Consider the following 14,377-nt stretch of genomic DNA (forward strand, 5'->3'; position numbering starts at 1 on the left):
TTCTTTAACAAATTTGCTCCAAGTTTGAACAATTTTTCTTTAAAAAATTTGTTTAAAGTTTGAACAACTTTTCTTTAGAAAATTTCCTTAAAGTTTAAACAACTTTTCTTGAGAAAATTTGCTCAATGTTTGACAAGTTTTCTTTAAAAGATTTGCACAAATTTGGAACTCATTTCTGTAAGAAAGATTCTTTAGATTATCTGCTCAAAGTTCGATCGATTTTTCAAGCAACTTTTCTATAGAAAATTGGCCTCAAGTTTCAACAACTTTTCTTTAGGAAATTTGCTCAAAGTTTCTACAACTTTTCTTTAGAAAATTTTTTCAAAGTTTGAACAACTTTTGCTCCGAAAATTTGCTCAAAGTTTTGCTTTTCTTTTTTATAGGAAAGTTGAAGCAATTCTCATTACTTATTCTATAGAAAAGTTTAAGCAATTCTCATTATATTTTTATAGAAATGGTGAAGCAATTCTCATCATCTTTTCTGTAGAAAAGTTCAAGCAATTCTCATCATTTTTTCTATAGAAAAGTTTAAGCAATTCTCATTACTTCTTCTATAGAAAAGTATAAGCAATTTTTATCATGTTTTTATAGACAAATTGAAGCAATTCTCATCATATTTTCTTTAGAAATGTTGAAGCAATTCTCATCATCTTTTCTATAGAATAGTTGAAACAACTATTATCATCTTTCCTATAGTAAAGTTGAAGCAATTCTCATCACTTTTCCTATAAAAAAGTTAAAAGTATTCTCAACATCTTTTCTATATAAAAGTTGCAGCAATTCTCATCATATTTTCTATAGAAAAGTTGCAGCAATTCTCAACATTTTTACTATAGAAAAGTTGAAGTAATTCTCATCATCATTTGTATAGAAAAGTTGAAGTAATTCTCATCAACTTTCCTACAGAATTCTAATCATCTTTTCTATATAAAAGTTGCAGCAATTCTCTTCATATTTTCTATAGAAAGGTTGCAGCAATTCTCAACATTTTTACTATAGAAAAGTTGCAGCAATTCTCATCATCATTTGTATAGAAAAGTTGAAGCAATTATCATCATCTTTTCTTTTTACAAGTTGCAGCAATTCTCATCGACTTTCCTACATAAAAATTGCTGCAACTCTCATTAACTTACCTAAGTAACATATGCTGAAATTCCCGTCAAATTTTCTGATGAAATTTTCTATGAAAAAGTTGTGCAGAAACATTTGTCTAGGGTAAAACTCTGGGATTTGTCTTCCCCATCTACTGGCAACTCCCTAAACAAATTATACACATTTTCTGTTAAAGCTCATAAACATGAAAATTTCCTATTTACTCTTCTGAATATTGAACAAAAAAAAAATCAACTGTTTCTTTATTTTGTTTATGTATTTTTAGCTCTCAAAAACGTGCTTATTAAAATCGTTCTCTCTCGAGAACACAGCTGTGTGCGGGTTGCTCTCCGGCAACAAAAATAAAAAAGAGATATCACATATGCAGCGCTCTTGCTGTTGCCCGTTAATAGAACAACTGTTTTAGACAACCAGCAGCAGAAGTAAACCTGAAATTCAACTCATTACAGTTTAAGAAACGCGCGCGTTGTGTAAAGACGACGTTGCTGTAGTAGTTCCGTCATTGTTTAAAAAAAAATTTTCAGTTTTTTATTTCGCATATATATATAAAAAAAAAAATAACGAAAAAATACATGAATACAAGAAATAAAATACATACAAAAAATTAAATACAACTGGAAATAAAACAAAAAAAAAAAATTAAAGATTTTTTTTTCCCAAATAGAAGCAAGCAAACAGAAAAAAATTACGCAAATATTTATTAATAATGTTAAAACGAAAAAGCAATTTTTTATATAAAAATAAAAAAATTTCAAAATTATTAAAGCTTTACTTTGAGTTACAAGCAAAAAGTTGTATATGAAATTTAAAAGAAGAAAACAAAACAAGAATTTATTTAAGTTTTTTTTGTTAAAAGTTTAATAATAAAACTGTGATCTCATAAAAGGAAGAAAAGAATTGCAAAAAAAAAAAAGGTTAAAAGTGATTTTTGGGGAACTTTTTCTTATACAAGAAACTAAATTATGACGGATGCTTTAAAATTGGCTGAAATGCAACGCACAAATATTGAATTTGAACGTCAAAGACATTTGGCAAATTGGTTAATCAAAAGTAGTCCTCATATGGCAACGCCAACAGCAACAACAACAACTACAGCAATACAACAACAACAACAACAGCAACAACATCAAGCCTCTAATACATCAAGTAATAACTGTGGAACAGCAACAACAGCTTTAACTGCAGCTACAGCAGCAATCAGCAACAATACAACAACGTCAACCGCAGCAGCAGCAACAAATCCATCATCATCATCATCATTAATACCAGCAACATCATTATTATCATCTAGCAATAATGGAGCTACAACTACAACAAATAGTGGTGAGTTTTTTTGAACTTACTCTCTGGTAAAATACGAACATTTTTAACAGAGAGAGAGTGCAAGAGAGTGCAAGAGAGAGAGAGCTCATCAAGAGTGTTACAAAATAACGGTTACTAAGAGCTTTTTTTGTGTTAGAAAAGAGCAGGAAATTAAAAAGTCCCCTGTAGAAATTTACGAAAATTTCATCATTAAGTGTAATTTGTGCGTGTTAAAGCAACCAAATTCTTCATTATAGGCAAAAGTTGGCAAATGTGTGCAAATGTGTGCAAATGTTTGGCAAAAGTTTGCAACTCTGTGCAAATATGTGCAAAACATGTGCAACTACTAGTGTAAATAGCAAATATTGTTAACGAGTGCGTTTTATAGTTAATAAAGTCAAAGCAAATGTTATAAAAAGTTCCACCCTTAAAAAAAAACCTCTAAATATTAAATCAAAATCACTGCCCACCCTTAATTTTAAACGAAAGTATAAAAAATCACAAATAAAAGTAAACTAAACTAAAAAGTGCTTCAATCAATGTGTAACAACTGCAGGCGTTAGCGACAGTCTTTGAAATATTAAAAAAAAAAAAAAAATTAAATGAATTTTTCAATATAAACTATAATAAAGCGATAAAAGGTGATAAAAGTTTTCAAATAAGATGATGTGAAATATTAAAAAATTATAAAAGTTTTATAAATTTTATTACAAATTAAAGAAATTTTTTTTGAAAAAAATTTATAGAAATTGTGTTAAATTTACGAAATCTCTAACAGAAATCTCAAATCTAAACCAGTGCGTGTCTAAATTCGTTAAAAACATGATTTCCTTAAAAATTAAAATTTAATAAAATTTAATTTGATACAAACAAAAATTATTACTAACTAGAAATAAATTTTTGATTAAACAGAGAAACAGACAGAAGGAATCGCTAAATCGATGTCCGATTTTATAGAATTTAAGAAGCAAACTTCTATAATACATGTCTGATAAAATTATTGAAGAGATGAATCCCGAAGATATCATGGTTTTGTAGAAAATAGTTTTGAACAAATATACAGACAGACAGACGGATGGATGGATAGACAGACAGCGAAACACACAGAGGGAATCGCTAAATCGATGTCCGATTTTATAGAATTTAAGAAACAAACTTCTAGAATACATATCTGATAAAATTATTGAAGATTTGAGTCCCGAAGATATCTTGGTTCTGAACAATCTGCGGACAGACAGATGGATGGATGGATGGATGGATGGATAGACAGATAGAGGGAATCGCTAAATTGACTTTGTTATCTATAGGGATTCTGGTTTGAATCACAAAGATTCATGGTTCTGTAGAAAATTGTTTTCAACAAATATACGGACAGACAGACGAATGGACGGATAGACAGACAGAGAGAATCGCTAAATCGACGTCCGATTTTGTAGAATTAAATATGCATATGTGATAAAATTATTGAAGATTTGAAACCCGAAGATATCTTGGTTCTATAGAAAATTATTTTGAACAAATAAGTATACGGACAGACAGATGGATGGACAGACAGAGAGAATCGCTAAATTAACTTTGTTATCTATAGGGATTCTGGTTTGAATCCCGAAGATATCATGGTTCTGTAGAAAATTGTTTTAAACAAATATACGGACAGACAGACAGAGGGAATCGCTAAATCGATGTCCAATTTTGTAGAATTTAAGAAGCAAACTTCTAGAATGCATATCTGATAAAATTATTGAATAGTTGAATCCCGAAGATATCTTGATTCTGTAAAAAATTCTTCTGAACAAATAAGAAGTATACGGACAGATAGATGGATGGACGGATAGACAGACAGAGGGAATGGCTAAATTGACTTCTGAATAATTGTTTTTAACATATATACGGACAGACAGAGGTACAAACAGACGGACATTGCTAAATCGACATCGCTCTTTATGGGGATTCTGAATACACATGTAGAAAATGACGAAGATATCAAGAGTCTGAAGAAAATAGTTTTTGATAAATATACGGACAGATAGACAGACGGACATTGCTATATCGGACAGACACACTTGTGAACAGACAAACAGACGGACATTGCTAAATCGACAACGCTATCTATAGGGATTCTGAATACAATTCCGAAGATATCAAGGGTCTGAAGAAAATTCCTTTTAACATATATACCGACAGACAGATGGGCAGACAAAATCGTACGGACTTTGCTAAATCGACTTCGCTATCTGTAGGGATTCTGAACAATTGTTTTTAACAAATATATGGACAGACAGAGGTACAGACAGACGGACATTGCTAAATCGACATTTCATTCTCATATAGGGATTCTAAATACAGATATAGAAAATGCCGAAGTTATCAAGGGTCTCAAGAAAATTGTTTTTGACAAATATACGGACAGATAGACAGACGGACATTGCTAAATCGACTTCGCTATATATAGGGATTCTCAATACATGTATAGACAGACAATGCCGAAGATATCAAGGGTCTGAAGAAATTTTGTTTAACATACATATGTACATACGGACGGATGGGCAGACTAAATCAGAGGGACATTGCTAAATCGACATCGTTTTTAACAAATATAGAAAATGCCGAAGATATCAAGGGTCTCAAGAAAATTGTTTTTGACAATTATACGGACAGACAGACGGACGGACATAGCTAAATCGGACAGACACACTTGTGAACAGATAAACAGACGGACTTTTCTAAATTGACTTCGCTAGTAATAGGGACTTTGAATATTAAAGGTCTAAAGCAAATAGTTTTTAACAAATAAGTATACGGACAGACAGACAAGTGAGCAGATAAACTGACGGGCATTACCAAATTCGCTATCATATATAAAAATGTCGAAGATATCAAATATACGAACAGACAGACAGACGAACATTGCTAAATCGACTTCGCTATCTATAGAGATTCTTAATATATTAAGAATTTGATAATAGAATTGATAAAATTATTAAAGAATTTCTAAAAAAACGAAAACATTTAGATTTGTTTCTTAAAAAAAAATGTTCTATGACGAGTGCAAGCGAACGAACGGATGAACGAATACAGATGCTTGGACGAGTGCAAACAGAACCAATTAAGATTCTTCAACGGCCAACTTGCAACTAGTAATGTTATCATTATTTCTAGAAGCCGTTCTATAAAAGATTATTGTGATTCGAAAGTTCTTTCTAAAGAGTTTTTAAGGGACTATAGTTCTTTGTAAAAGAAAATTATTAAAGAATTTCTAAACGACATAGAAAGTTCGGTGAAATGGCAAACTAGTTCCAAAGGAATATCTTACAACCAGTGAAAAGAGCTTGAAAAAAACATTAAAGAATTTCTAAACAACTCAGAAAATATTTAAAAATTTATTTCTAAAAGAGAACAAAACTTGTTCTAGAATGTGTGCAAGCAGAACTATTTCATATTCTTCAGCAGCAAACTTGCAAATAGTGTTGTTGCCAATTTTTGTAAAAATATATATTAATTTCATCATTTTTTTAAAGATTGTCAAAAGGTAATTTTTAAGAGGGGAAATACCAGGAAAGATTATATTATGAGTTGATTCACATTAAATTTGGTGACGAAATTATAATTTCTCTAAAACTTGTTGTACCGAATTTCATCAGAACAGCTATGAGCATGAAAGTAAGTTTCTAGGGTAACAAAATAAAATCGTAGACCGATATGGCACACTTTCAATACCCAACCAAGAATTAAACGCTGTCGTTTTTTCACCAGATGGACAGACAGACATAAAAAAGGACAGACGGACATTTCAAGATTGTCTTAGAAAAAAGTGATATTTTAATAAAATATTTTTATTTAGAATGTAAACAAATTTTGGTGAAAAATCGTTCAGTCAAAAATGTTTTGCGGAAAAAATTTTGTGAAAAAAATTGTGATCAAATTTTTCTACAAACAAAAAGTTTATTTTGTGAAAATCAGTGCGTATAATTTTTGTGACACAAAGATCTAAAGTACAAAATACGAAAAAAATTTGTGATTATTTTAACAAAAACTTTGGTGAACAAATATAGAAAACAAAACACATATTTTTAAATTAATGGAATTTGTGATTTTTTCTGTCGATAAAAACTTTTGTAAAAAAATGATTTAAAAAAGATTTCTAGAAATCATTTCTTTTTAAGAAATAACACTTTGATACAAAAATTTTTCAGTTCTAGTTCAGTTCAAATTCTGGGTCCAAATTACGGCATTCGATATCGATCGAAATTTCAATAGAATCTAAATGGAGAATTCGATCGATATCGTATGCCATAATATGGGCCCTGTTCTAGTTCAGTTCTAGTTCAGTTCTAGTTCAGTTCTAGTTCAGTTCTAGTTCAGTTCTAGTTCAGTTCTAGTTCAGTTCTAGTTCAGTTCTAGTTCAGTTCTAGTTCAGTTCTAGTTCAGTTCTAGTTCAGTTCTAGTTCAGTTCTAGTTCAGTTCTAGTTCAGTTCTAGTTCAGTTCTAGTTCAGTTCTAGTTCAGTTCTAGTTCAGTTCTAGTTCAGTTCTAGTTCAGTTCAGTTCGTTCTAGTTCAGTTCTAGTTCAGTTCTAGTTCAGTTCTAGTTCAGTTCTAGTTCAGTCTAGTTCAGTTCTAGTTCAGTTCTAGTTCAGTATCTAGTTCAGTTCTAGTTCAGTTCTAGTTCAGTTCTAGTTCAGTTCTAGTTCAGTTCTAGTTCAGTTCTAGTTCAGTCTCTAGTTTCAGTTCTAGTTCAGTTCTAGTTCAGTTCTAGTTCAGTTCTAGTTCAGTTCTAGTTCAGTTCTAGTTCAGTTCTAGTTCAGTTCTAGTTCCGTTCTAGTTCAGTTCTAGTTCAGTTCTAGTTCAGCTCTAGTTCAGTTCTAGTTCAGTTCTAGTTCAGTTTAGTTCAGTTCTAGTTCAGTTCTAGTTCAGTTCTAGTTCAGTTCTAGTTCAGTCAGTTCTAGTTCAGTTCTAGTTCAGTTCTAGTTCAGTTCTAGTTCAGTTCTAGTTCAGTTCTAGTTCAGTTCTAGTTCAGTTCTAGTTCAGTTAGTTCAGTTCTAGTCGTTCAGTTCGTTCTAGTTCAGTTCTAGTTCAGTTCTAGTTCAGTTCTAGTTCATTCTAGTTCAGTTCTAGTTCAGTTCTAGTTCAGTTCTAGTTCAGTTCTAGTTCAGTTCTAGTTCAGTTCTAGTTCAGTTCTAGTTCAGTTCTAGTTCAGTTCTAGTTCAGTCTAGTTCAGTTCTAGTTCAGTTCTAGTTCAGTTCTAGTTCAGTTCTAGTTCAGTTCTAGTTCAGTTTCTAGTTCAGTTCTAGTTCAGTTCTAGTTCAGTTCTAGTTCAGTTCTAGTTCAGTTCTAGTTCAGTTCTAGTTCAGTTCTAGTTCAGTTCTAGTTCAGTTCTAGTTCAGTTCTAGTTCAGTTCTAGTTCAGTTCTAGTCAGTTCTAGTCAGTTCTAGTTCAGTTCTAGTTCAGTTCTAGTTCAGTTCTAGTTCAGTTCTAGTTCAGTTCTAGTTCAGTTCAGTTCTAGTTCAGTTCTAGTTCAGTTCTAGTTCAGTTCTAGTTCAGTTCTAGTTCAGTTCTAGTTCAGTTCTAGTTCAGTTCTAGTTCAGTTCTAGTTCAGTTCTAGTTCAGTTCTAGTTCAGTTCTAGTTCAGTTCTAGTTCAGTTCTAGTTCAGTTCTAGTTCAGTTCTAGTTCAGTTCTAGTTCAGTTCTAGTTCAGTTCTAGTTCAGTTCTAGTTCAGTTCTAGTTCAGTTCTAGTTCAGTTCTAGTTCAGTTCTAGTTCAGTTCAGTTAGTTCAGTTCTAGTTCAGTTCTAGTTCAGTTCTAGTTCAGTTCTAGTTCAGTTCTAGTTCAGTTCTAGTTCAGTTCTAGTTCAGTTCTAGTTCAGTTCTAGTTCAGTTCTAGTTCAGTTCTAGTTCAGTTCTAGTTCAGTTCTAGTTCAGTTCTAGTTCAGTTCTAGTTCAGTTCTAGTTCAGTTTTAGTTCAGTTCTAGTTTAGTTCTAGTTCAGTTCTAGTTCAGTTCTAGTTCAGTTCTAGTTCAGTTCTAGTTCAGGTCTAGTTCAGTTCTAGTTCAGTTCTAGTTCAGTTCTAGTTCAGTTCTAGTTCAGTTCTAGTTCAGTTCTAGTTCAGTTCTAGTTCAGTTCTAGTTCAGTTCTAGTTCAGTTCTAGTTCAGTTCTAGTTCAGTTCTAGTTCAGTTCTAGTTCAGTTCTAGTTCAGTTCTAGTTCAGTTCTAGTTCAGTTCTAGTTCAGTTCTAGTTCAGTTCTAGTTCAGTTCTAGTTCAGTTCTAGTTCAGTTCTAGTTCAGTTCTAGTTCAGTTCTAGTTCAGTTCTAGTTCAGTTCTAGTTCAGTTCTAGTTCAGTTCTAGTTCAGTTCTAGTTCAGTTCTAGTTCAGTTCTAGTTCAGTTCTAGTTCAGTTTTAGTTCAGTTCTAGTTCAGTTTCTAGTTCAGTTCTAGTTCAGTTCTAGTTCAGGTCTAGTTCAGTTCTAGTTCAGTTCTAGTTCAGTTCTAGTTCAGTTCTAGTTCAGTTTCTAGTTCAGTTCTAGTTCAGTTCTAGTTCAGTTCTAGTTCAGTTCTAGTTCAGTTCTAGTTCAGTTCTAGTTCAGTTCTAGTTCAGTTCTAGTTCAGTTCTAGTTCAGTTCTAGTTCAGTTCTAGTTCAGTTCTAGTTCAGTTCTAGTTCAGTTCTAGTTCAGTTCTAGTTCAGTTCTAGTTCAGTTCTAGTTCAGTTCTAGTTCAGTTCTAGTTCAGTTCTAGTTCAGTTCTAGTTCAGTTCTAGTTCAGTTCTAGTTCAGTTCTAGTTCAGTTCTAGTTCAGTTCTAGTTCAGTTCTAGTTCAGTTCTAGTTCAGTTCTAGTTCAGTTCTAGTTCAGTTCTAGTTCAGTTCTAGTTCAGTTCTAGTTCAGTTCTAGTTCAGTTCTAGTTCAGTTCTAGTTCAGTTTTAGTTCAGTTCTAGTTTAGTTCTAGTTCAGTTCTAGTTCAGTTCTAGTTCAGTTCTAGTTCAGTTCTAGTTCAGGTCTAGTTCAGTTCTAGTTCAGTTCTAGTTCAGTTCTAGTTCAGTTCTAGTTCAGTTCTAGTTCAGTTCTAGTTCAGTTCTAGTTCAGTTCTAGTTCAGTTCTAGTTCAGTTCTAGTTCAGTTCTAGTTCAGTTCTAGTTCAGTTCTAGTTCAGTTCTAGTTCAGTTCTAGTTCAGTTCTAGTTCAGTTCTAGTTCAGTTCTAGTTCAGTTCTAGTTCAGTTCTAGTTCAGTTCTAGTTCAGTTCTAGTTCAGTTCTAGTTCAGTTCTAGTTCAGTTCTAGTTCAGTTCTAGTTCAGTTCTAGTTCAGTTCTAGTTCAGTTCTAGTTCAGTTCTAGTTCAGTTCTAGTTCAGTTCTAGTTCAGTTCTAGTTCAGTTCTAGTTTAGTTCTAGTTCAGTTATAATTTAGTTATAGTTCTTTTTTAGTTTACTTAGTTCTCATTAAAAAGTCTATTTCTACAAAAATCGAAAAAAGTACCTGTGCTAATCAATTATCATTCAAATAATTCCCATTTACCCTTTTTTCTCTCCATCCAGCTAATTCACCAGCCAACAATCTAAATGGTTCGGCCGCCGGTCACACTCCAGCGAATGCCACGAATCATCACCATCACAATAATCACCATCACTACAATGCCAAACAACATGGCAACAGCTCGGGTTGTGTAAGTGCTACTAACAATACCTCAACAAATACAAATCCTGTTTTCTATTTAATGGCCAGCAATGGTAACACTGGTGCTGTAGGCGGCGGCTGTAGTGCCAATGCCATAAGTTCATCGAACGTCACCACCAGCAGTAAACACACAGGACCCTTTTTAGGGCCACACGCAGGCGCCGCTGTCCATCATCCACACTCTCAGCGGGGACTGCATCATTTGGCCGAGGGTCGTAAGGCGAAATTGCGCAGATTTAATTCACACGATACCAGTTCGAATATGTTTTCGGTGGCGGATTTTGAAAATGCCCGCTTGGCAAGACGTAATGAAATCGAATTGAAACAGAGACTGCAACGACGTATGCGTCATGGTTATAGTGGTGGGACAGGTAGTGGAGGTCTTTTAACAGGAGGACCTTGTGGTCAGGGTTTGCTGACAGGCGGTATGGGTGATTATTCTACGGGTGATAGTAAAACTTCGAAAAATAGTAACGAGGTGAGTAAGGATGCAATAGCTGTGGTTTGTTTCAGTTATTATTAATGGCTTTTTTATTTTCATTTACAGTCTCAAAATGAACCCTTGCAGGTGGAAGAGTTTTTGGAACGCTATTCCCTTCCACGTGTGGTGCGCATTTCCTATAAAACACTTTTCTCCAATGAAACCCTACAATCTTCTTCATCCAATAATTCATCCACCGCCACCTCAAACTCATCAACGAGTGCTAAAAATACGGCTCCAGCTACCTCTTCATCCAACGATGCAAATATGTTGAGTTCTAATTCGAATAGCAATACGGGAACCTCTTCTTCAAGTACCTCTTCGGGTATGGGTGTTGGAGTAAATGCTAATCCCTCATCCCAGACTTTGGGTAGCAATAGTAGCAATAATAGTGGAGGTAAAACTTTACCTATGGAGGGTAATCAGACAAATGATAATGCCAATCATAATGGCCAACATGAGGAGGAACAGGGTGAACTATTTTTACTATATCGACTGGTGCGTCAACGTCATATTTATCATGGTCATAATAGTAAGACTACAGCGGCTAATCGAAAAAAGGGTGTAATGATACCACAGGAATTTCCAGGTGAGTTTTTAAGCAATTTTGGAGAGCAGAGTCTTCACTAAATATATTTGTTTAAGTATATTAAAGCATATTTCAAGGAATAATGCAATTTTTTCAAATTCCCAAAAAAATTTGAAAATTTTTCAAAAATCCAGAATTGATTAAAAAAGGAAAATTTTTTAATTTCCAACACAATTGAGTATAATCCTTTTCATTTTGATGATTTTTGTTATAATTGTATGCAAAATATTAACAATTTCTGAAATCCCGGAAATTTGTTGTGCAAAATCACTACAAAATGGATGATTTTAAAAACTGGGGAAATGGTAATTTTCACTGAATGTGTATTTTTAGATAAATATTACCCTATTTCAACATATAATGCAATTTTTTTCAAATTCCCAATTATTTTTACAAATTTCCAAAATCCCACAAATGGTTAAGAAAAAAGGGTAATTTGTTAATTTTCAACGCAATTGAGCATAATTCTCGTCATTTTGATGATTTTTATGCTAATTATAGTAAAATATCCACAAGTTTTTCAAATCCCCGAAATTTTATGTGCAAAATCACTAAAAAATGGATCATTTTATAAACTGGGGAAGTGGTAATTTTCACTAAATACAAATTTTTAAGCAAATATTAGCATATTTTAACAAATAATGCATTTTTTTCAAATTCCCAAAAAAATGTTAAAAATTTCCAAAATCCCAGAAATTTTAAAAAAAGGTGAATTTGTTAATTTTCAACGCAAATGAGCATAATTCCTTTAATTTTGATGATATTTTTGCTAATTATATGCAAAGCATTCACAAGTTTTTCAAATCCCCCAAATTTTGTGTGCAAAATCACTACAAAATGGATCATTTTATAAACTGGGGAAGTGATAATTTTCAAAAAATTTAGTATTTTAACAAATAATGCAACTTTTTTCAAATTCCCAAAAAAAAAATTTAAAATTTCCAAAATCCCAAAAATGGTTAAAAAAGGGAAATTTGTTAATTTTCAACGAATTTTAGTCTAATTCTTTTCCCTTTAATGATTTTTATTGAAATTATATGTAAAAAAATGCACAAATTTTGTTAATTCCCAAAATGTTTGGAAAATCATTAAAAAGGGAAAATATTTATAATGTGGGGAAAGTACAATTTTCACTAAAAGTGCTTTGTATTTCATTTATTTTAACAATTTATGTTAAAAACTTTCTAGTTTTAAATTTTTTTCCAAAAATTCCCTAAAATTTTTCTTAAATTTGCAAAATACTGGGACAAATTTTTTTGTAAGGGGAAAGGGAAAATTTTAATAAAAAATTATGAAAATCTTAAAAATACTTATAGCACTTATAAACATTCATATTTTGTTGCCAAATTTCTCAATACTTTTCCAATTCCCAAATATAATTTAAAAATATACAAAATTCCATTTTTGTAGAAATTTCCAAAATCGCGGAAAATTTCAAGGATTTAATTTGAAATGTATAAAATTTGGTTTACAAAAGTTTTGAAATAGAATTTTTATAAATAAATAGTTTATATTAAGAAATTCCTAAGAATTCCCAAAAACTATTAGAAAAATTTCCAAAATCCCAGAAAATTTCTAAAATTTTATACAAAATGTTTAAAATTCTTAAATAAAATGTTTTAAATAACATTTTTAACAATAAATTTGATATATTATGAGACTTTTAACAATTCCCAAAAACTATTTGAAAAATTTCCAAAATCCCCGAAAATTTTTATATGCAAAATTACATAAAAACTAACAAGAATGATATTAAAACAATTATTTTACATAAACGAGCAAATTTTAAGGGTTATTTTTAAATTCCCAAAAAATAACAGAAAATACCCAAAATCCCCCCCAAAAATTTTTACTTGAAAAAAATCATATTATGTTGTTTTAAAAAGGAAAATTACATTTAATTACTATAAAACCTTTTTAACATGGCTTTTTCTTTTAATTTTCCTTTTTTTTACAGTTTTTATTTTGTGTTAAATAATTTATCTACAACTTAATGTCATTAGCATTTATTGGCCTGTCATTAATGTTATAAGCTTCTTTTTATTATACTTAATATTTATAATTTTTTTTTTTTTTTTTTGTACTTTTGGCCAACATGCCAAAACACAGTAAGAGTTTAAAATACTTTGTTCACAGTAAATAGTCAACAGTAAGTAATCAGAATCTGCCAGCAAGCCTGCTTGCCTGGCTTCCTCTTAAACTGTGAACTCATAATGTAAACAATTTGTACAACTCGTAATAATAATGCTGCTGGTTGCTATAATGATCCTTTTTTTTGGTAAATTATGAAGGACATGCAATTCTTGGTACAAAGTACTGAGTTGTTGAGTGTTTCTTTTTGCCAAAATAAAGAGAAAAAACTATAACAAAAAAATCTATTACTTTATAGCCAGTAATAATAGCTGTAGTCATATGTGTAAAATGACTGTTTTTTTCATTGTTTTTCCAAAAGACATGTTTAGCCAGGATTAGTATAGAAAATTTAGGAGTTTGTTAAGTGCCAAGTTGTACTTTAAAAAAAAACGAAAAAAAACCTATTTGGTTTTTCTTCTTATGTCTCAAATTATGACTTAAAAGGATAAAACAAATGTCAGCATTTACTGCTATTCATATGCAGAAAGATTAGTTTTCTTTTCTATTGCTGTCTTTGCTGAAAATTGTCAGTAAATATGTATGTGTTTTAAAAGTTGTAATGGAATAAAATATTTCCATAATAATAAAACTATATAATATTTCATGGATTTCAGTTTTGCTGCATTCAAACTAAAGTTGAAGAAATTGTCATTTGTTTTATGGAAATATGCAGAATAGAGAAAGAAAACATATTACAAAATATAAACTAAATGCCAAAGGACATTAAGTTAAAACAAAAAAATATGTTAGCAGTTTGTCAAGTTATTTAGAGAGAAAAAAAGAGATAGTTGAAATGTTAGACTTAATATTTTTAAAAAATATGATTAAATTTTCTTCAAAAAAAACTAAAGGATTTAGTTTTGTCATTATGTCACATAAAACGTTTTACATTTAAAATCTATAGTTTTAAATACTCATGATATTATTTTAAATTCTAGACAATAGGCATTGTTAGAGTTCAGATAAAATTCTTTGCTATAGCCAAGACTGCAGTCTAAGTCCATTCTATAGTCCAGACTATAGTTTATTCTTTAGTCTATTCTATAGTCCAAACAATAGGCTACTCTATAGTCCAGACTATAGCCTATACTATAGACCAAA

The 14,377-nt window shown here is 31.3% G+C and overlaps 1 protein-coding gene across 1 annotated transcript; it reads left to right on the plus strand.

Moving 5' to 3' along the window:
• The first annotated feature begins 1,376 nt into the window (after nt 1-1,376).
• Nucleotides 1,377-11,740, plus strand: LOC119614480 (uncharacterized protein DDB_G0283357-like). The gene is made up of 3 exons (XM_037970603.1): nt 1,377-2,436; nt 9,935-10,551; nt 10,621-11,740. Exons 1-3 carry the CDS (start codon nt 2,076-2,078, stop codon nt 11,182-11,184), a joined length of 1,542 nt encoding a protein of 513 aa, XP_037826531.1. The 5' UTR covers nt 1,377-2,075; the 3' UTR covers nt 11,185-11,740.
• The last annotated feature ends 2,637 nt before the right edge of the window (nt 11,741-14,377 follow it).

Source organism: Lucilia sericata, unplaced genomic scaffold (assembly GCF_015586225.1).
Source record: "Lucilia sericata isolate MDLA Ls3-8-SP2 unplaced genomic scaffold, ASM1558622v1 Contig002947F_arrow, whole genome shotgun sequence".
NCBI classification, from domain to species: Eukaryota; Metazoa; Arthropoda; class Insecta; order Diptera; family Calliphoridae; genus Lucilia; species Lucilia sericata.

What these genes read in the sequence shown, in the direction of transcription:
- LOC119614480 (XM_037970603.1), top strand. Translation starts at nt 2,076, where the DNA reads ATGACGGATGCTTTAAAATTGGCTGAAATGCAACGCACAAATATTGAA. An exon ending in TACAACTACAACAAATAGTG is followed by an intron (nt 2,437 to 9,934) that starts GTGAGTTTTTTT and finishes CTCTCCATCCAG; the next exon opens with CTAATTCACCAGCCAACAAT. An exon ending in CTTCGAAAAATAGTAACGAG is followed by an intron (nt 10,552 to 10,620) that starts GTGAGTAAGGAT and finishes TTTCATTTACAG; the next exon opens with TCTCAAAATGAACCCTTGCA.